Genomic DNA, 23184 nt, shown 5'->3' with positions numbered 1-23184 from the left:
CGAAGCGAATAAAAAGGGAAGTGCATTCGCTTCAATTAAGAATCTGGAGTGTTTCATAAGGATGCGGAAGGGTACCTTTCCCGTTACTATGACACGCCTCGAGCCGTGACAAATCGATGGTATGTTACGCGTCGGGAATGAGAACGCTCTGATTTAATTTAGAAACATTAAAACAATGAGAGCTGGAAAAAGTATTTGTAATTTCATTGATTTAAAGATGTGTTTGTTTTGTTTTTTTTACTTGTCAGTTATAGAATTTGCTTTCTTTCTCCAAAAGAAAATATTTTGTTGGTTTTCTATTAACATTTATTAGACAATTTTATCGCCTTCTTGATACCATTGCAACACCTTGATTCTTAACTTTTTCAGCCATTCTGTCACTTCCGTGTTGCATGACCCAATTTGGGCATAGCTTTATCCGTTTTCACAGACGAGCTAACGTTTAAACTTACAGTTGACTCAGTGAATGCACAGTAGGGTCCTGTGGTTGCAAAGCTAGCCAAAAGCATGACCACTCCAGCACCGTGCTTGCTTGCTTGACAGTTGGCATGAGGTGTTTGGGCTGATGTTAGTTGTCACCATGAATCTTTTACAGTAGTTTTCAAACCCTTCAATCAGCAATATAACATTAAAATATAGCAACACAAACAATAAAATAAACATAAATATAATCTTACATAATTAGTGACAAAAAGCAACACACAAAGATTTTACAGATATAGATTCTTCTTTATTTGAGTGTCTTTCCATCACTGTGTCCAGTTCTTGCAGCAGTTACATGTGTTTTTGTGGAATGACTGACTGGCTCAAGATATTTAATTTTTTTTTTTTTTTCTGATTATGACCCCGTGGCTGGATCCAGCAATATAGAAGAACAAATCAACTTTGAGGTTTCACCATTTTGTTTCTACATACAAACTGTACATATATACTTTTACACACGTCATCAACATGTGGAACAAAAAAAAAAATCCTATCAAACTGTGATACCCAGCTCAGACGGCATGCTAAATGCAAGTACTGATTCAGTACATGAACATACGCTACATACGCACGCGCACGACACACGTGCATACAAACAGGACACATACGCGCTCTTTTTTTGTCTCTTTACACTCAATAACACATTTTATATAAACGCACCTAAGCTGAGGTTTTTTTAATGGATTTCTTTTGCTTCTTTTTTTAATCCTCCTCTTTCTCGAGCATATTCACGTGCACACATTCACACACATATAAACACACTGAATTAGAGCAACATGCGGCCGACAGTTAACACTGCAGGACTGAGCCTGTGACCCACTGTACAGACTCTCCTCCTTTTTTGTTTACTTTCTTTCTTTTGCCATTTACCTGAAACAGCATCATTACAATGTTCCATTAATGTGGAGAACACGACTGAAATCAAAAACAAAAAAAAGAAGCAGCCTATAGCAGCAGTGTCATGAAAGTCATGTGTACAAAAAAAAATGATATATATGAGATTGACAGCACAATGTAACGCAGATGAACAACGTGAGAGTCCAGGGAGAACGCAAAACTGCAAACAAATGTTTTTAAATTGCAGTATGTATAAAAATATATTTACTGTGTTGTCTATTTCCCCATTTTTGACGAGGAGACAGGCAGAAAATAACAGATCCTTCATGTCCTTCACAGGGAAAATGGTTTCTGAGCGATAACTACAAGCTCGCAAGTAATAAAAATGGAATAAACTTCAGACACAATACTATGATTAACGTCTTTTTTCCCTTCCCCAGTAGCTGCACTCTGGAAAAAAAAAAAAAAAAGCATACGAAGACAACTTCCACCCTTGAAATATTTGGTCTTTTGGAGGAGCGTAGCTGTGTTAGACAAGTGCGCTTGTGTCCGGAAGATTGCCTTGAAGAGAGGGGGAAAGAACAATATCACAACAGAGCCTTGTAGCTCTGTGTAAAGCTGTTGCTCTGCTTCTTCCCCTACATATGCAGCTGTGCAAGAAGCATGTAGCAAGACATTGGTGAAGGACAGCATTTGTGATCAAGTGAAGCTTCTCTTGCATTTGTGTCTGATAAGAGAACAAAAATGTAGAAGGACTCTGCACTCCTTTTCTTTTCTTCTTCTTTTTTTTTCTTTAGCAGACTTGTACACGGACTTGCTGCTTTCTTCTTCATCCCCTGAATTCAAGTACATAAAGTTCCTTTAGGGCCCATCCAGTCAGATTTGTTGGATTTCTCCTGCACAGCAGACAGTGTCCTTCTTGCATGTCACACAGAGTAACTAGACTGGTGTGTAGTAAGGGTGGGACTTGCCAATGACAACGTGTTTCTTTGCCTTTCTCATCACTCTGTTACAAACAAATCCTTGCGTCGTCCCTCAGCTCATCCTGCAGGCCGTGCTGATGCAGGGACTTATTCGTACTCCAGGAACTGTTTGTGGTAAAACAGAAGGTACCTGAGGAGATGAAAGCACCACGAGGTCAGTCAGCAGCAGAAACACAAAAGCAAAAATGTGTCTCAAGCTCTTTGACGTTCTCACCCTTCACTATCCAGGACATCCTTGATGCTAGCCTTGGTGATAATTGCATCGTCACATTTGAACCACTGGTCCTTGTGCTGTCGGATGAAAGTGGTGTAATGACCGCTCTCTAGTGTCCCCTGGTGGTTCACCACTGCAAACAAGCTGTACCTGCGACAGGAAGAGAGCAGAACAAGCTGCAGTTTGGCTTTTACTCAGTTCATAATGACTTCCTGCTCTGCTCCCAGGCTGTGGAACTCTCTGCCCCCTGAAATAAGAAATATTGGTTCTCTCCCCCAGTTTAAATCCCAACTCAAAACTCATCTGTTCAAATCTGCATATTCACTGTGAATCCACTGTTTGTTTATTTTATCTTGTGCTTTTATTTTATTGTTCTTATTCTGCCATTGTTTTACTAAGTGTTTTATCCTATTGTAAAGTGTCCTTGGGTGACTTGAAAGGCGCTCATAAATAAAATTTATTATTATTATTATTATTATTATTATTATTATTATTATTATTATTATTATTATTATTATTATTCCTTCCTACACACCATTTTCTTCAGCTGTTTTGTGAGTTTAGCCAGGACTACAACAGTGACTGCACAAACAAATTCATCTCGCTCTCACGTGATTAGAAATGTGCTCTCAATATTCATCAAGCTTCCTTTTCCTGTTGTTCAAAAAAAAATTCAGGTGGGAGAAAGCTGAAGCCTGCCTGTGGTGTTTTTTAGGACAGCAGCAGCATCAGCGTGTCGTTCTGTAGCTGCTGATTACCACATTACCAATTTTCCTCGACTATCCCAATATTTTGATCATTCACTGGAGGTAATGCTCTTCCTGTTTACTGGGACATTATACAATTATTGATTCAGTATGTTGTGCCTGGATCACTAAAAGTTATTGTTCCCAGTTCACCATGTTTTTGTACAAGGACTGTTATTATACTGCAGCATTGTAAATGGCTTTTCCAGACACTGGAAGCTAACAGATAATCAGCTTAGCTGTTATGACAGGTAGTTTTGCAAATTCATAATTCCTACTTTGTTGGGCTAATTTCCATGCAAACAAATGAGGTAGTGGATTCTACCCAGTGAAATGAATGTAGCTGTGAGACCAGTGACAAGAAGAAGCAGTCAAGCAGACAGTTTGTGATGATTAAAAACAGCACATTTCTATAAACATGCGCTTCATGAAGCCCTGCTGCACCTGTCAGGTGTGTTTCCACGAGGCTCACTGTGTCAGGTGACAGAAGGATGAGAATATACGTTTGGTCCTTTTGGATTATTGTGGAATCGATGCTGCAAACGTGTCGCTTTGCTTACTTGTTGTCGTTGTTGAAGGGATCCACGGTCTGCTGGTACTGCCCATTCATCCGGCTTTCTTTACTGAAACACGCGGCAGAGACTCAGTAACGACATACCAACTGTTGTTCTTTCAAGCAGAATAGTTTCCTCGGATGTATTACACAAATTAACATTCACTGCAAAAGCGACTGTGACTGCTCAAAGAAATGAAAAGAACACTTTTCGATCAGATTATAGCATCAAGCCAGTGAAATATCTGGTCAGTTAAGTAGCAGAGGACATTGTTATTCAGTGTCAGCTGCTTTGTTGTTAATAAAATTAATGAAAGATCCACTTGAGTCCCCAAAACAAAAGTAGTTCTACAGGCCTCTCACATTTTTTCTGGCTTGTTTTTTCCCCCCACTAGTTTTGGCTCGGATCAGTGTCACTATTGAGAGCACGAGGCGATACCTGGACCCTAAACAGGTTGCACAGGTATTTAAACATCAATATGTGCTGTTGCCAGAAGGTTTGCGGTGTCTTCCGGCACAGTCTCAGGAGCATGGAGGAGATTCCAGGAAGCAGGCAGTTACTGTAGGAGAGTCTGACAGTGCTGTAGAGCAGCGTTTCCCAACCTTTTGGAACCACGGCACATATTTCACATTTTTGTCTAATGTCAAAAAAGTTTTCTCCAGGACAGAGGTCAGCATGACTATTATGTAACTTCTTCTATTTTACTGGCAGTTGGCAACTTAGAGTACGAAGTGGAAGAGAATAGAAGAGAATGTAATCGTTCTGCTCGTTACTCAAGCCGCTGAGACTACTAATCAGGTGGAACCAGATAATCTTCCACGGCACACCTGATCATTTCTAATGGCACACAGTGGTTGGGAAACTGCTGTAGAAGGTCCTTAACCCATTAGCAAGTCCGGTATCTGCTCCTTTTGTGGAAGGAGGAACAGGATGAGCATCTGCCAGAGCTCCAGCAGGACACTGGTGTGAATGTCTCTGACCAAACAGACTTCATGAAGGTGGCCTGAGTTCCCGACTGCCTGGCACTGTGGATCCTGACTGGCATTTGCCTCATAATACCAAAACTGGCAGGTCCACCACTGATGCTCTGTGCTTTTCACAGATGAGAGCAGGTTCCCTCTGAACACGTTACAGACGTGAAAGAGTATGGAGACTCAGACCCTACCCTGGTACAGTGGGTCCTGGGTTCCTCCTGATTTTGGGGGTTTCTTTGAATTCACCCCATTGTAGGTTGATAATTTTCATTTCCATCAAGTGATGTGGTATCCTTTAGTTCCCAGCACACACACCAGTACAGATATCGAGCATGATTTTTTCCCCCACAATGAGATCTGATGTGTTTTCAAAGTGTTCTTTTCATTTTTTTGAGTGTTATATACAGTACACATACACATTTGCACAGTAAGGATGTAAACATATTTAGATATGAGCACATAGTAATGTACTCTGAAATAAAACACGGCCACCATATTTTTCCAGCTGACTGATGAGTTAGGAAATGCAGGCGTCATCCAGACTCTGCTGCAATGATCAGTCTTTACGGTTGTGCTCATTAATGCCAAAAATCAGTTTATGACCAAAAATCTATTTTTTAAAAAAGAAAAGACACTGGACGCACACAAGTCCATATAAACACAGTTGTTACTGTGATTGAGGCCTAGCATGCACACAGCAGCTTCTAGTTTTTATGCACCTTACTGGGTTTTCTTTGACAGCTTCCACCCTTCTTTTAGATTGTGCTCACCTAGAGGCCATGAACGGGGTCATGTCCAGCTCCAGAGGAAAGGAGACATAAGTAGTGATCTTCCGCCGCAGTTTGGCCGAATGCTCAAACCTCTGCGAGCACACGCACATATCCACGAGTTAGAACAGGTAATAAATATCCCCCTTCATTAGCCGTCAAATGTAACCTCTCTTACTTTGAGGTGAAAGCACGCCACGATGGGCAGCTTCTTCATCGTCAGTTGCTTGGTAGACTCCTGGTAACTATGGCAGCCGCTGCACTTGATCTTTGCGCTGCTCCCGAGGTGTTCTGGCCTGGTGAACCTGGACAACAGAGGGTGAGATTTGGTACCAGGGACTTGTGCTGCTGCTTCCCCTGTCAGGAAGGGTAGGAACAGTTTTATGTGACGCTCATGATGATTCTGGGATGAGGCTAAAGGGTGGGTCTCTGAGTTTGCAGAGCATGTAGGATTGTTCTGATTAAAACGCTGAAATTATTCTTTTCATTTTACAACCACAAAACAGACAAAAACTCCCCACCTGTTTATCTTTTAATGCTGATGACTACAGCTCAATCCTGACGTTTCAGATCATGTCTCTCTGATCTATTCTTCATATGCGAGTTACCTGCGCAGACAGTCCGTCAGTGCTGTGGCTCCAGTGGTGTGACTCTCTCCGTTAAGTGCTGATCCATCTCCTCCGGGGCTGAGGGGCCAGAATGGTGTGGAAGAGCCTGGCAGGTCCAGGCTGATGTCCCAAAATGGGTCTATAGTTGTTGAAACACCACTGGGAACCAAACAGATGCCAGGATGTCACGTGACACGGTCAAGTGTTACTCTTGAGAAGTCACAGCTCAAAATAATCATTATCATACCCAATGTACAATGATCCAGAAATGGTAAAACAGAACCATTTTACCTCCGAGTCATTTTATGACCAGCTATGAGAACGGGATGAACCCAGAATCTCACTTTCTTCCCCTTCTTTATTAGAAACATCAGCACAAGCTCATTATCACTTCATGTCAACTCATTTTTTTCACAGTTTGCTTTAAAGGATCATTTATTTTCTTGCAAAAATACAGGAGGTGCAAACAGCAGGTGGGCGGAGCCACTGTTACTGACAACCATATTAAGGTTATCTGTTCTTACTGACATCACACAGAGAAAAGGGTTATGAATTTTAAAAAAGGCTTTAACTCACATGAACACTATTTATGTGTAAATATGCAGTTTTAAAAAAAAAACAGTTGACTGGAAAAAGTACACCACTGTGTTGAAAGGAGGTGAATTTAAGATAAAAATAAAGCAACATTCAAACAAATGAAAGCCAAAGAATTCCACTGGTGGTCTATTTATCAGTTTTTTGCAGCTGAACATTAATTGGTAACACTGTGTGTTCATTCTTAAGGACATAAAGCAGATCCTACTGGTTCGTGGTATATTTGTGACTGTGTTTGTATCTTCAGTCATTTGGAACAGCTGGATTATAACGCAGCAGTTTGTTGCTCAGAGCTGCAACACAAACACAAACACTGCTCAGTTAATATCCATTTTCCAAACTGCACCCCCGTTATCTCTCTAACAGCTCCACTAAATCATCTATTGTTCTGCCTACTTTCTCTGTAATGCATAGTGTTCTTGTTAAGCCAAGGGCCATAGCACAATTACAAGATGTATCACTGCAGCGCCGGCTTTCTGTCAAATTTAGCTCCATCTCTTTGCTCTAATAATTCCACTTCCTGGTGCCATGAATCTCCACAAAGCCGCCAGTGTCATCAGAACAAGGGCTCTTTCAAAGCCATGTCACTGGTTCTGACATGAGCTTTAATCAAATTTGATGGCTGTTTAAGATGACTGCTACACCCAGGACCTCCACTGCACTCTAGCCTAATCCAGCAGTCTTCCTCACCATGAAGATGAAAGCTCTGAATAGTGTCGCTGACTGGCAACAGTCTGGTTATGGTTGGTCAAAGCAGAAATTTCTGACTTTCTCCAGAGCTGCCACAAAAAGAAAAAGAGGACCGCATTCCTCTACAGCATCTTTTAGTTAGTCAAATTTTATAGGGATGGATTTAAAATGGCAAAAGGCTTCCACTTTAGTGGCTGCAGGATCTCATCTCTGATCTTTTCAGATGTGGTCCTGTTGACTTGGTCAGGTGATGGCCAGCTCACACTGGAGTGGGAAGCAGTGGGAATGAGAATCAGCAACTTCAAGTCTGAGGCCATAGTCCTAAGCTGGAAAAGGATCTCGTGGCCACTCCGGGTCAGGGGTAAGTTGCGCCCCATGCGGAGGCGATTAGGTATCTCAAGGTCTTGTTCACGAGTAATGGGGAGAGGGAAGCAGGAGACTGACAGACAGACTGGAGATGTCTGGAGTAGAACTGCCACTTACAACATCTAAAGGAGCCAGTTAAGGTGGTTTAGACATCTTGCAAGGATGCCTCCTGGGTGAGGTGTCCTGGGCATGCACTACAGGGGACACAGGGCAGACCCAGGAGTGATTACAACTACACCAGCCCACCTGGAAAAACCCAGGTGTTCTCCTGGATAAGCTGCAGGGAGGTTAGGCATTCTCTGCTCAGGCAGCTGCCTCTGTGACCCGGCCCCAGATAAGTGGAAGAAAACGGATGGATGGAATCACAAAATTGTGGCTCACTGTATTTACTGCTGATTTCTTTTTTCCACTGGAGAGGCACCAGCTGTGTTCCTCAGCTAAGCATGACTTGACAATAAGCTTAAAACTTCTTCTGACAGTAACAAACAAACTGCTACACTTAGTGCAGTGACCCAGAAATGCCGCTGCCTGGGTTCAAGTCTGACCCGTGGCCTCTGCAGCGTGTCCCCTGCTCTCTCCCGTCTACTCGTCACTTCAGCCACGCCAAATAAAGGCAAAAATGCCCCAGTGTGTGAAAATATCTCTTATATGGAAATAGGAGCTAATCACATAACAGATCAGTTTAAAAAATAAATAAATAAAAAAGGCGGGCTAGTCCACTCAGAGCTTCAACAGCCTCCACAAACCACCAGGTGGAGCTAGAGATCAACTTTACATGCCATGAAAGGCTGTTCCTGTTGCTGCAGTGTAGCAGTTCACCAAGTGTGTGATTGATGGTGCAGTATGTGAATGATAGAGGAGAACGGAGGCATTAGGGAGGGAGGGGGAGGAGGGTCACCTCGAGGCAGGCCATTAGACATTCTCATGCAGACAAGTGAGGCCTGTTTGGTGGCTGTTTTGTGTCTTCATGATGGAACTGTACACTTTAATCTCTTTATACAGACTCTAGTGAGGCATCAGTAGAGTTTTAAGTTGTTTTTTTCCCTGCACACAAACTTACATTCTCACAGACACACACACACTTACTGGCAGGCTTGACAGGTGACGTCAGACTGCAGGCCCCCTGTGAAGATTTGGTCAATGATGCAGTTACAGTGGTTCGGGTTGTTTGCCTTCTTCCCATTGTCATCTGTAGGGACACAAAGAAAACACACACACACACACACACACACACACACACACACACACACACACACACACACACACACACACACACACACACACACACACACACACACACACACACACACACCAAAAACATTAAAGCACACTGTCACTAAAAGCCTTACTGTGTAACTTCACAAATCCCCACTGTGCTTATAAACTGACAAGAGATCTAAAAGAATCAATACTGCCTCTCATGTGTTTTCAGCCTCTTAACTCTCCGTGTCAAACATGTCTGACTGAAAGTCACATGTCTCAGCTTTGATGGTCGTCTCAGCTTGTTTATGATATCGTCTCTGTGCGTCTGACCTTTGCAGTGTCTGTGCAGGACGTCCAGCGCTGCGATGAGGAACTCGTGGGCATCCTGCTGCTCGTAGCCAGCCAGGTGACGGGCGTGGGTCCACACGAGGTGGAGGAGGCGGAACGGGATGTGAGGTGAGCGGTGGCCTGAGTAGAACTGCGGTAAGGGGGTGGGAGGAGTTTGTGTTTTCAAATGACACTTTCTGAATCATCGCCTTGTCCTCTCTAAACTACTAAAATAAAATCAAAGACGCAGTACCTCCTGGAACAGTTGCGACATCTCGCACACCAAGCAGGAGTTGCTCTGCATCTCGCATTTGTGCCGGTCCGAGAGGAAGAAGTCTCGCAGCAGTGGGGTGTGTGTCAGCGCCTGGACGATGCAGTTCATAAAACACGTGTTGCCCAGATTTATCAGCCCGCGCAGGCCTGCAGGTGGAAGAGGGACAGCAAAGGAAAACAGACATAAACGCAGTTCAAGGAAACAAAAGTGTGTGGACAGGATAAACAGAAAAAGAGGCTTCGTGGCTGCTGCAGTGTGGCAGCTAGGCTGCAATGCTGTTATAGACACACACACACACACACACACACACACACACACACACACACACACACACACACACACACACCAATGTCTCTAAGGCACTAGTGGACTGCATACAGGGGAAACCATTGCCTGATTAAAGCAGAACCAACCACATATATTAAAAAAAACAAAAGAGGTGGGAGAGAGAGAGAGAAAGGAGGAGGAAGGAGAAAAGGTGGAAGGAAAGACAGGAAGCAGAAAAGAAAGAAGGCTGTAGTGTTTTTCATGGATGAGCAGCCAGCCCTGTAATTCCCCTCGTCTTAGACAGAGCCAGGGATGTTGCTGGCGCTGGAGCACGTCCCTGCAGGCTGCTGCAAGGTGTTAAACGTATGCCAGCTCTCCTCACTCCGACATACTGAAGGTCCCACCACTGCCTCACTCCAATATTCATCATCACTACAACAAATAATATCTCCTCTCTGCATCACCCTGTGCCTGTGACTGGTAGCTTTTCATATTATTAAAGGAATGGGTAAAGCAGAAAGTTAGCTCTGCAATTAGCACACGGGCCAGCTGCCATCACACAGGCTTTGCAGTAAGAAGCTGGCAGGTTAAAGAGCGGCTGATGTCCAAAGTGTGTCAGACATTCTCACAAGATCCGGGCTGCAGAGTACGTGTGAAAACATGATGGATGATGGTGTTGCTTCATCTTTGATGTGATGTCAATGTGCGTGTGTGAGAGAGAGAGAGAGAGAGAGAGACACTAACCAATTGTACAGTTGGAGGTGATCCTCCTTCTTTTGGGGTTGTGACGCAGCAGCTCCAGCTCCCTCTTCGTCGGCTCCCACGTCGAGTACTTTTCCCCGATACCTGGAACACATTTACACGGACACACAAACCTGTGTAGCCTGAACCATGAAATAATAATTTTGAAACTGGCGTGGTTACTGAAGCTTCTTACAAATGAGAAAGAAAGACATTAAATATGCATTTGCATATATCAGTTAAAATTTCTATCATTTTTGCTACTTTCTGCATTTTTGTGTTGTCTATTTGGGTTTTTCGGGGGGGAAAATAAATAAAAATCACACTGATTAATTCTCAAACACTCACAAAATACACTTGCCGTTAAAGGTTGAAGACTTGAATCTTTCTGTTCAAGCTTAGAGGGCTGCCATAAACACATTTGACCACTGCTACATATGCATGAACCCACTGCGGCTGCTCTATAAAAATCCACATTTACAGAGGATTAGAAACAATGTTGCAATACAGCATTATCATTCATATGAATATTAGCACATCAAAACTGAACTCTATAAAAACTTTTAACTGCAAAATGCTAATTTATATCTAATCAGGTTAATAAGCTGGATAATGAAGACCAGGAGTTTAAAGAATTTGCAGCGCAGTGTGGATTTTAATATTGCATATGTGCTGCCATCTCAAAATGCAGTGATTGAGCACAGAAGTGCCATTGCTTGGTGAGCTCTGGTGTAGAAATGTCTCACTGAGGTCAAAGTCACTTGGTGCGTTGTTTAAAGTTGCTGTACCTTGCATCTTCCAGGCCTTCCTTTGTTCCTCTTTGGCGATCTGTTCCATCTCTTTGTCGTAAATGTAGTCTTGGCACATAAAGCAGTAAATTCCCCCGTACAGCAGGTCGATAGCTGGACAGACACAAAGAAAAGAAGACGGCATTTTATTCAAATGCAGGGACACTCACGAGACTGTAAAGGGTTGCGTGTTGCTGCAAACTGTGTAAAAGGCTAACTGCTTCACCTCTCAGTTTTATTCTATTTATGTCACGCTGCGACGGCAGGCAGCAGGGTTCATCTGCTGACAGATCAGCCATGTGTTCACAGCAGCCAGAAACGATAGAGAGAGCAATGGGAAGTCAAAAGGTGAGGACGCCGCCTTTCTGGGTAATTTCCCACCATCGCAGACTCACTTAAATGCTCACTCACGGCCCAAAACAGTGCTTCCACTCCGTCTTACCTCTCTCTCCTCACCTGCTCTGTACCCTGCGGCAACCTGTTTGCTGTTGCCATAACAACCTGCCTGACGGCCTCTCTCTTGGCTGTCATCTTCTGCAGGTACAGAGGAAAGAATGGAGGGAGGTGAGGAAAAGCAAAGGCAAATATGAAAGTGAAGGAAGAAAATTTGACAGACTGAAGGGGGGGTGGGGTTGTAACGGTGCCAAGTGAAATTAAATGAAATCCTTGAACAATTCGGAATATCGAAAGGGTCATCGGGTAACCATGGGAACAAGAAGAGGGCAGAAAGAGAAGAGGACAGTGGTGAGAGAGCGGGAGGAGTCCGACATGAGGAGGCAAAGAGAACGGTGGACGTCCGTAAAATGAGCAGATGAAAGAGATGCAAAGGCAAAACAGGAGGTGGAACAGAAAGAAGGAGGGTGAGGAGGAGGGGCCGGGTTTAATGGAGGCTAATTCCACAGGGTGTATTAAAAACGACTTAATTACCTCCTCATCAGCCTGCTGAGAGCGTCACTCACACACACACACACACACACACACACACACACCCCCCCCCCCCCCCCCCCCCCGCAGGGGGTCTTCCTGAGCCAAGTGATAAAGCAAAGCAGGCTTGATAAAAACCAGAGCACAGATTCTCCAACATCTGCCAAATCCAGCCTTTTGTCAGCAACACCCTCGGTGCCTCTGCTACGGCGGCGCTCTCCTGCACAACGCTGCAGTGTAACGCACTCCACTTGCAGCTCAAAACAGCCGTAATTCCATTATGTGGAGAATAAAAAATGAAAGACACTGGGTGTCGAGCTGGCGTCGCCGCTTTCACACTAACAGGATGATGCCTTTTGGTGCAGATAATACGCCGTTTACAGTGTAATTAAATGTTGCCCCTTTTTTAATGCTTTCGGTAATATCAAAGGCAATAAAAAGGTTGTACAAATGTCTGTGTGATCGACTCTAGCAACACAATAATCCCGAGTCTCAAAGCTTTGTGCTCCTCCATAGTTTTGTCATTTAGCACAGCCTATTTTTGCTGGAGTGAGACGATTAATTGATGTCAACTGTGTAAGTGTGAGAGCAGCAGATCAAGATGGATTTCCAGTCTAGAAAAAACATTATTTAACCAGTAAAACTAGCAGGAGGCATCTTGGATCCTACAGCTTGAGGCAGGTTATGTTTTAAGACTTTTCTTAGCCAAACTATTTGGTATTGGTTGAGCCATTTAAACAAATGTGGATTGTTAGCATCCAAATCTGCTAATCTACCACCTAGTAGGCAGCATGTCTGCTGTGAGCATCTAGCTACAAAACTAGATATGAGCAGTTATTTTCTGTTGTTTTGAACTGATGTTAACAATTATGGGCAGCACAGTGAAGGTCTTGGGTTTGAATCCACTGGTTACTGAGGTCTCTCTCTGTGGAATTTGCATGAGTTGGATAAGCAGAATAAAAAGGATGGATGTCAGCAATTATCCTGATTCTAACATGAACAATGACAGCAGACATTACGCTGCTTTCCAAGCTCATTTTAACACTCTTGATAAAATGATCAAAGACATTTTCATAACAATGAATAGCGTCTTTTTAGATGACAGCACCCAGTGCTTTTTAAGACTTGTTAAGGATATTCAGGAACTATGATCCCGATGATGTGGTTGCACTGCTGTGCTAGTCAAGTAACCATTTGAAAAAACACCAACCTTCCTTGTGCAACACAACTGTTCAATACTCATGATGACACAACTTACAAAAAAATCTGCACACCTGCGATGAAAGTTACACTCCCTCAGCTTTAATAGTACACTGCTAACACCAGGTCCAGTGCTAGCATGCTCAGTGTGAATGTGTACATAATGCACTGTGTTTCAGTCTTTTGTGATGTTTTTATGGAGCATGTACTTGTCACTAGCTGAGATCACTACTTCCATAGAGTACAGAATCACTTCTGATCACTCAAACTTCTCATTTGTCATTTGCTTTAGAAACAACTTCATTAAGCCCAAATTCAAATACATGAGTCCTGAATAAGTTATATTACACCCCTGTGTAACCCAGTAAACAGCATCACAATGCTATGAACCCTGTGTGCAGGGTTATGGTGCACAAAAAAGGCTCAACATGACGTCTAGCCTTCATGCACTTGTTCTAACAGATGACGGACCCTCGTGGGAGTCTGCGAGTTTGTGAGTGTCAGAGAGCTGGTGAAGAATCAACGTAGAAATAGACTGAATCAGTAACATGTGGTGTAAATGTTTCTGGGTTTAATAACTTGGGGTTTATTATTTAACTGGGGAAGGCACGTTTTCCCCTTTCTTATTATCATTTTTAGATAAATGTCACAGTCGGCGCTCGCATGATATTCCTCAGTCCACTGGGTTTAAATGAAGGCTCTGATCGTTAGTTACCCATTGCCATGGTGACTCTTGGTATCAGAGCTCCATCGACGATGCCGTTCTTTCATTACTCTGAGTGACTAAACAAACTCTGATCATCCTTTCTGGAACTCAGAGTTTGTTAAATCTGATTTCTGGAACAGGGCCCCAATCGCCACTTAACTCAAGCACCAATGGGAGTTTCAGAACATATCAAACTTTCACAGAAAGTCTCAGGCCTGCTGCAAGACACATAGTTCAGGGAGGAAGGATAATGTACTCAGTGGTGTTTCTTTTTATTTTTCACCCAATTAGATGTGAATAGCAGCGATTTCTGCACACAGCAGAATTCTTTAGCAGCTGTTTATACTATCTGAGTATATGAGTTCAGGTACTACCAGCAGCTTTCTCAATATATTGATATTGACAGTTTGGGCAATATCATTGACCAAATTGCTAAATTTTTGAGCAATGTTTTGATTATCACAGGCTGTGTTCCCCAGTGGGAGTCGAAGCACTGGGCGAAAACAACCAACTGTTCACCAAACACCCACGTCTTTCTTCAGATCTGGAGCTGTCCAGATCGCGTCTGTTTCCTGTAAATATATAACTCATTGAACTGAAATACAACAATTTCCCGTTTTCTTACTGTGTGTGCCCAGGCCAACTAAGCAGCCTCCGTGCGAGCTGTGGTGAGAAATACAGCGCGCTTGCTTTGGCTCCTCAAAATAAAAGCCTGCTCAGTCATTTTAAAAGGAGAAAAATAGACAGATTATCACTGAAAACAATGGCTCGTGATATTTTGTGTTACCTTCACTGACCTGCAATATTAATCCTGTCTACAACAAGGCTGAGAGAGATCTCATTGTTCTTGCTTATAAATACCCACACCGCTGAATGATTGCAGGGATTTTGAGAGAGGCTTTGGAGAGCAGGGAGGTGTACCCAATAAAATGGAAATGTGCTTAATTTTAAATCAGCCACCAAGACAGACCTCAGTGCCCATTCATTAGCAAGTTCAATACTGCATGCTTTCCCTCTAATAGGCTGCGTGAGGCCAAAATACACAGGTGACTTTCCAAAGCCCCTTGAGATGAAGTCTTTTAGGCAGTATTGCATTTATGTTGCACTCGCTTGCGTAACAGCTCACACCCCTGTGGCTCCGAATGCCTCACAAAAACCACAGATGCGTCACAGCTGAAATAAAAGCATTAATATAAGTAATATAAGAAGGCCAAAGCTGCTTATAAATATAGTCTCAAACACACAAATGCATGGTGTTTACAATGCAGTGGCACTAGCCTATACCTCCATTAGCCGCTGGCTGTATAATTAGCCCCGATGGTGTTGTGCTGGGGTGTGCATATCGTCCATGTTTGTTACAATGAGGAAGCTTAGTATGGGACCGTGAGTTTGTGTGTGTCATACCTAGGTTATGCCTTTTGCTCTTGGCATGTTCGTGGATGTGTTTTTTGGCAAAGCAGGCGAAGAAGACGCAGTAGAGGCAGGAGTGGAGTCTGTTGAGGTGGGCGCCGCACATGTGGCAGATACATGACTTGGCCTGAAAGAGACGGGGGAGGGGTGGTGGGCGGGAGGAGGAACAGCAGGGAGAGAGGGAGACAGAAATAGAGAGAGAGAGATGAAACGATTGTATGAATCTTCTCAAACTTGTACTCCACACTTAAAAAAAAAAAAAAATCATAAAAATTGAAACAGCTTCAAGGATGAATCTTTGTAGAACCCATGACATAACCTACGTAAGTGGCCGATCTCATTTATGTGTGTTACATGTTAATCATCTTGTGGATGAGTCCCTGTGTTTTACATGCTGATAGAAAAAAAATGAATTGCTGGGACTTTTCCCCCACCTGGGTCTCCACTCTTTGTGGTGGTCAGTTGTTTACGGGTGTAAACATATTACTCCTCTGTGCCTTCCCTCACATCCAGTCTGACAGTTTCTGCAATCTCCCTCCAAGAATTTGTTACATTTGTGACTCCTTATGTTGCTGCTATGATGATTATTCATTGTCCTGAGATGATGATTGTTACTTTCTAAAACTTCAAAAACTTGATGGAGCTGAATTGGCCAATCACGATACTTGTGGGCTGCGCCAACCCGTGTAGCTACATTTTTCGTGAAGTGCATGCCGGGTTACGGCGTAGGGTTCAGATGGGTTTGCAGTTATGCCGTAGGTTACAATGCAGATTTCCCGTAACTATGGCAATTTTGCTTTTAGCGCACCGCATGTTGAAAATTTCAGTGACAAAATAAAAGCATGTGTTTATATATTTGTTTGTTACAGATGTGCTCAGATCAAAACCTGAAATCTCTTATTTACAAAAGCATTCACATTTTTTGCTTTACGCTGCACTACGAGACAGACCTTGAATTTCCTGGAGTCCACCCGTTGCCACTTGAACACATCAGAAAGAACATAGAAACATGAATATGCTTCAGCCTCTGTAGCTCAAACAATGGATACAAACAAACAAAACCATCCAAAACCATCCCCACAAGCAGATTTGCATAGTATCCATGAGAGAGGTCTAATTGTAAACTGCAAAATCCTGCTAACTAACCACAGAGAGAGTGAAACTTGAAAGAGGGTGATGCAATACCGAAACAGAGGCATCTTAATGGCTGACTTTTCTCCATTTTTACACTTTTCATAGTTTCATTACGACTCAGCAAGCACTTGGTGAGTGTTTGTAAACAAGTCAGCATTTTCCATGCAAGCTATGGACAACTGTGGGAATCTGCGAGTGGCAAAAAGGCAATCACAAAGAAATTTTTGGTGCAGCACTGTACAATGCTTTGCAACCAATTTACCTTGCAACCTCCAGCAACCACTTTTCCCTAGTGGGGTCGTCAACTAGTCTCTCAGCTAAGGGCCTAAGACTGCCTGGTCATTGCAAACAGAAAAACTGAACACCAAGTAGTGTGAGCAGCATCACTGTAAGACTTTATCTAAGACAAAACAACGAAAAGTCTTTAAGAGCTCATTTAAATGCACCACGTCATCGTGCCAAGGTCATCTACTGTACATGACGTCAAGCCTGGCATTTCTAAGCAGCTGCAGTGAACACATCAGTTTACACTTCTGGATGTCAAAAGCTATTTTTCCCATCTACTCTGTGTTTTCTATTAAGTAAATGGAACATTTCTCAAACACTGCTCAAAAACCTACAAGGCATTAATGTAGCTACAAAGCATGATGCATTCTGCTTTTTAATGCGATATGGCTTAAAGTACAGAATCAGGATAAAATTCACCTAAGCCTAAAATGCACCTCTTAAATATGAATTGTGTTTCTTATTCGTTATTTTCGGCAGTCATGGAAAGAAAAAAAGAAGGGCGGCGTGACTGTGGCTGGAGGGTAGATAGCAACAGTTCAAAAGCATGCAGATGACAAGCTGGCATGCCAATGAGCTAGCATGAATATAAGGAGGTGGGAAGAAATGAGCAATGCCTAAGAAGAGGAGTGCAGGGAAAATAAGCAAAGACAGGAAAGAAAGGAAAGCGGGTAGAGAATGATATATGGGAGAGCATCAGACACAAAGACAAGAGGAGGAAATGTAGAAGAAAATTAGAGCTGGAATCATGAGACCGGTTGATATCAGTGGCATTTTATAGAAACTCTACCTTAGAGATCTAGACTGGTAAGCTAATATACATAAAATGGAAAGGCAGAGTGACAGTACAGTTTGGTGCCCAATTTAGAAGATGTACGGATTGTGGCAAATGATGCCGTCTTTACCTGACGTGTATGACCAAGAAGTCTAAAACCCTAAATTATCAATGTCAACAGAAGTAAAAAATAAATAAATAAAACAATACAACCAATATGAAGAGAAGTTAAAACTGCATGTAGATTTTATTTAAACGAAATTTTCACATTATAGGAAATAAACCTTTTTCTTCACAAAACTCAAAACTATTGTGTTCCTCCTCTATAATCAGGTTAGCTTAGCTTTGCATAAAGATCAGAAGAAACAACTAGAGTGGCTTTGCAAAAAGAAAAAAGGAGTAAACACTAACATCTCTAAAGGCAGAGATTCTCATGGCATCTGGCATCATATAGTTCATAGTGCTGTAGGTAAGCTAGCTGCCCGATTCTAGTTTATTTTACCATCGTTATCTCCTGTCACCTCCAACCAGACAGCTACCCCTCCCTGAGCCTGGTTCTGCTGGAGCTTTCATCCTGTTTAAAAGCCAGTTTTTCCTTCCCACTGTTGCCAAGCGCTTGCTGATATGCGGTCGTCTCATTGTTGGGAGTTTTCCCTCCATTATTGTGGGGGCTTTACCTTACAATACAGGTAACTGTAATTTGGCACTGTATGAATAAAACAGAATTGAATCAAAAAGTTGAACAATTTAAGCAAAGTTACAATATGTGTGAAACACATTCACAAGCCTCTTTATTAGACACAACTAAAATGCTTGTTATCGTTACCTAATTAGCCATTTGCTTGATAGCAACTCAGCGCTCTGAACATTTCTACATGCCTAAAGATGTCTCTCTGAAGTTGCTGAACAAAGCTTCAGAATGGGGAAGAAAGTAAGAAGTAGTAAGTAGCAGCCTTGGAGTTTTGTGCCGTTTCTATCCACATCTATCCAGATCAATATACATAGTTGTGTAGACTGACAACAGTCCCAGTGTGCAACTAAATTTAAAATACTGGCAGCGTTTGTACAGAACTTTACATCATTTGAAGTTGACTTATTAGACATTGTAGACAGTGTATGAAATCTAAGTGTATGAAATCTATTTAAACCACAGAGTACACACTGTGATCACACGGATGAGAGAGAGGTCACACAGTTACCTCCCACCCATTTCAGTTTACACTGTACAGCTAAGCAGTAGCTTCATAGTTGTTACCATAGGTTACCAACCTTGTCTTACTAAACGGATGAGGGTTCTGACAAATGTCACACATTTGCTTGATTCATGCAGTGTTTTTTGAGATCCATATTACCAAAATAAAAGCCTAAAACCCTCTAGATTAAAAACTTTTCATCTGGGCTTATTCCTCATTGAGTACCACCTCTGCTGTTCATGATTTAAAAACATGCTTCTCTTGTGAGTGTAAATGTGGGACACAGATACAAAAAAAAAAAAAAAAAAAAAGACATTCTTATTCCAGTCACACACACACACACACACACACACCCCTCCTTGCAAAACTGCTCGGACAGCACATGAATTATGAAAATACCCATCAATATGCAACAATCTTTCGTCACTCATTCTTTTGGCTGTCATTGTTACAGTGTGCACGTCTGTTTAGCTAGTCCCCCAAGGACGCTGTATTCATGTAGGATTTGTGTCATCTTCTCTGCTCTACATCTCCACATCCCAAACTGTCAGTAAGAGCCTGAGCACATATACACTGCACAGTAGTTATGGTTTAGAACACTGTGTACTAAGAGGCTTTGTGGTTCTTCTAACACCCGAAGAACAGCCAAGCTCCAACTGTGTCATATTCCTCCAAATGCTGCGATGTCAGAGACGAGCTACCAGTAGGCGGGGAGAACTGGAAAGGGTAATGGGATGTAAAGTTGCTGGTTAGAAAAGTGTAAAGTGAGAAGATTATTACACTGTGCGCCCATGCAGCGACACCTGTCTCATTCATTTAGGGAAAAGTTGTGGTAGCCTGCCATCCCAAACAACAGACTGATATTTATTTATGAAGATTAATCAATTATTTCCTCCTTTGTCCCAGGCAAACTAAGAAATAACGGACCCGTTTTACAGTCATCACTCTATTTTGCAACATTTAGTCTTGCAGCATAAATATCAGCTGTGCCACTGAAAACACCCAGGTAAATCTGATTTGTTGATATGTCTGATACTAAGATTTGGTTGTTGTTGGAGTGTGTGCCCTTGAAACTAGTGGAAAGAGTAAATGTTCAACACAGAAAAAGCAAAACAAAGGGCTAAAAAAATGAAGCTGAACTTAAATTTAAAGCAACAGCTGTCACTGTCGTAATGGCAAATACTTTGTTGACCTTGTTTATTTTTGCCACCAGCTCCGGGTTTCATACTCAGAGGGCCTCTTTCACTTTAAATCTACTTTGTGTTGCAGTGGCACAAGCTAGTAGAAGACAGCCTTAGGAGGACAGAAAATATTGCTAAATCTGCTAAGCTCTGACGTTTAGTAGTGACTCACCAATTTTAAAACATGGTCTTATTTTATGGTCCCTTGAGCAGCCTATACTGGCTGTTAAAAAGGACTATGTCCTGGTCCTTATTGTCAATCCTGTGCTGTACTAATGGGTCTGCATTTTTCACAGTTCAAAATAATCCTTTTTTTTTTTTAATCTTACTGGGCCTAAGTGCAGCTGCTGAGTTCTTCCACTGTTTGAAATTATCCGTTTTAGTTCTCTATCCTCCCGCTCCCAAGCACACTGTTATTTGACTGGCTGCGCCTCATAAACAGATGAGCTGAAGAGTAGGTGGGCGGAGCTTCTGTGCTAACAACCAGAGCCGTGTGCCTGACCATATTAGGAATATCTGCTCTTACTGACATCATACAGACAAGTGTAGGGGAAAAAAAACCTGCCTGAAGCCTCTGACACACAAGATCTACCAGAGGATATGCTGACCTCATTGTTTGAAACTTTGGCTATGTTTAATATACAGAAAATAAAATGTTTTATTACAATGTAAAAAGATCACATTAGGATTGCGGTGAGAAAATGCGCTTTTACTCTGCAGTAGACTGATAGAATTCAATGTTGGCGCAATTCAGATGAGATAAAACACTTGTGTGATTGTCAGTGAAGTGAGTCAAAGAACTGAGCCTTTGAATTCTAAAGGTGAACCAATACTCGGTATTCAATCTACATCTGAAGGTCAGTGGACTGTCTGATGTACACAGCGCTGAGGCTGACGCCAGAGGTAATGGACGACAGAGTGGCAAGCGGGTGATTAAGGAGTTGTATTTTTCACAGGTAACACTTTCAAGTGTTGCTGCTTGACTGTCAAAATGTATGCAATTTGTTTGCCATTGTTGTTTTGAATGGCCCTGGAATCACAATACTTGTCCTTTCCCTTTGTTGCATCCCTGCAGCAACCCAGTGTAGGTGCAGAGTGTGAGTAGCAAGCCAAAATACCTGGATACACCAATGCTTGCTGAATAACAATAATGTATGGATAAACTTTGCGGTTGAAATATTGTTCAGGGTCAAATTAAAGACTGTCTTGGACCTGAAACTAGACTGGAAAATCTAATCTATGACTGTCAACAGACTTCTCCAGCTGGATAAAAAGAAAACAAGTGCATGACAGGTGGAGCAGAACCCTGGTGTAACAGTTTCCCCATAAGAAGCATGTGTCTGATTGGAGAGGTGTCCCACATATTTCATGATAAGAAGGGATTTTGGCCCTCCAGGGGCACAGGAAGAGACCATACAGTACATATACCATCTGCATACGCACCATTTATTTCTGTATACATGTCTCCTGGACTTAAGCCAGTGCAGTATACACACAGATAATGCAAACACAACATGCTATATGTCTAAGTAATGGCATGATTATTAAAAAAAATAAACAAAGGAGAAGAAAAATAATATTTCCTCTTGCAGCGTAACTGAAGACACACATTCTGTTGCTTTACCTGTTAAACCTCGTTGATCCTGTAATGCTGAACAAACATGGCCATGCTGCATATCTGTTATCATAGGTTTATGAGGACAAGAGATATGAAGTACTTGGCTGATTTCAGAGCCATCAGTGCCCCAATAAGCGAGGAAACACCACCGTGTAACACTGGCCTGCGGTCTGCTGGTGGGAGGAAGTGGAGCCACAGCAGGCGCAGTGCCAGTGCAAACACATGCACATCATCAGCTTGCTGATCCATCATGCGGACTCTAGCTTTGATCTAAGCTAACGTTCAGCGGCGAGGGGGTTAACTGGGTGACATGCTAGTAGTTTGCATCAGTTTGAGGACACTGCAGCTGTGGTGAGGTGCTCAGAGTGGCATTTAAGCGCCACACTGAGACTAGAACAAGTCTCTGAGCTTGGATAGTATTTGGCTGAGGGGGAAAGCGGTACTTTGGCATTCACCGTCTGTTGTTGTGGAAGGGCGGAGAACTATCTACGCACACGACGGCAGCTCAGCACACAAACACACGCATACACGGTCGTACATCAAGGGTCCCTACTAAACACTCGTTACCTTGCGTTTTCTGGTCTCAGCTGAACCACTCCACACGAAACACTGATAAATGACCCTCAGGTTCTGCTTCCAGTTGTCCACTTTGAAGCCGTTGACATGGGGGCAGCCTGCGGGACTCATGGTAGTCACAGCATCCGGCTTCACTGTCCACTGAGCGACGAAACCTGTTCAAATCCCTCAAAGCAGACCCAGTCCAAGCGGGCTGACTGGCTAGCTCTGCCAGGGTTCGTTATCCACCAAGTGCTGCGTTCTGGCTAACTGGACATGTCCTGGTTGCAGTAGCAGAGACACGCGCAGTAGCAAGCATAAAGACGAATTTTACAATATACCTCTTTTGGAGATGTGTATCATTTATGTATTTAAATCCAGCTATACCGCTTTACATGTAGTTCTTCACAGTCGCTCAGTTACACGTTAGCAAGCTGGCTAAAGTTGGTTAGCATTGGAATTTCAAGTAGCTTACACGGCGAGTGTCGTTAAGACCCACCTCATTCATAGCGACGGACCAATCACGACCGAGTGCTGCATGTGATTGACATGTGCCAACTTTCGTTCAGAGGGTAAAGTCCTGCCTCTAAAAAGAAGGGCGCTTCGTCTTGATTGGTGGAATTCTCCAGCTAACCACATCCGCTTGCATACGTACGTTCATTGGCTGAAGCGAAAATTAGCTTCAGCGTAACAATTACAAAAAAAAAAGAAAAAAAAAAAGTGACAGTCCATGAATGGATGAGAATTGAAACACACCGTAAAGACGAGGGCCCGTGTCGAAGAGAAT

The 23184-nt window shown here is 42.7% G+C and overlaps 1 protein-coding gene across 1 annotated transcript; it reads right to left on the bottom strand.

Moving 5' to 3' along the window:
• Nucleotides 1-1750: 1750 nt before the first annotated feature.
• Nucleotides 1751-22857, bottom strand: usp22 (ubiquitin specific peptidase 22). The gene is made up of 13 exons (XM_085360411.1): nt 22410-22857; nt 15651-15783; nt 11417-11530; nt 10632-10733; nt 9600-9766; nt 9350-9497; nt 8903-9005; nt 6167-6325; nt 5737-5863; nt 5562-5653; nt 3824-3886; nt 2518-2667; nt 1751-2433 (listed from the first exon to the last, which is right to left on the bottom strand). Exons 1-13 carry the CDS (start codon nt 22527-22529, stop codon nt 2391-2393), a joined length of 1521 nt encoding a protein of 506 aa, XP_085216537.1. The 5' UTR covers nt 22530-22857; the 3' UTR covers nt 1751-2390.
• Between the last annotated feature and the right edge of the window lie 327 nt (nt 22858-23184).

Source organism: Diplotaxodon limnothrissa, linkage group LG8 (assembly GCF_057381915.1).
Source record: "Diplotaxodon limnothrissa isolate DT_005_m linkage group LG8, D_limnothrissa_male_GT1.1, whole genome shotgun sequence".
NCBI lineage: Eukaryota > Metazoa > Chordata > Actinopteri > Cichliformes > Cichlidae > Diplotaxodon > Diplotaxodon limnothrissa.
This window is presented reverse-complemented; position numbering and strand designations above follow the sequence as displayed.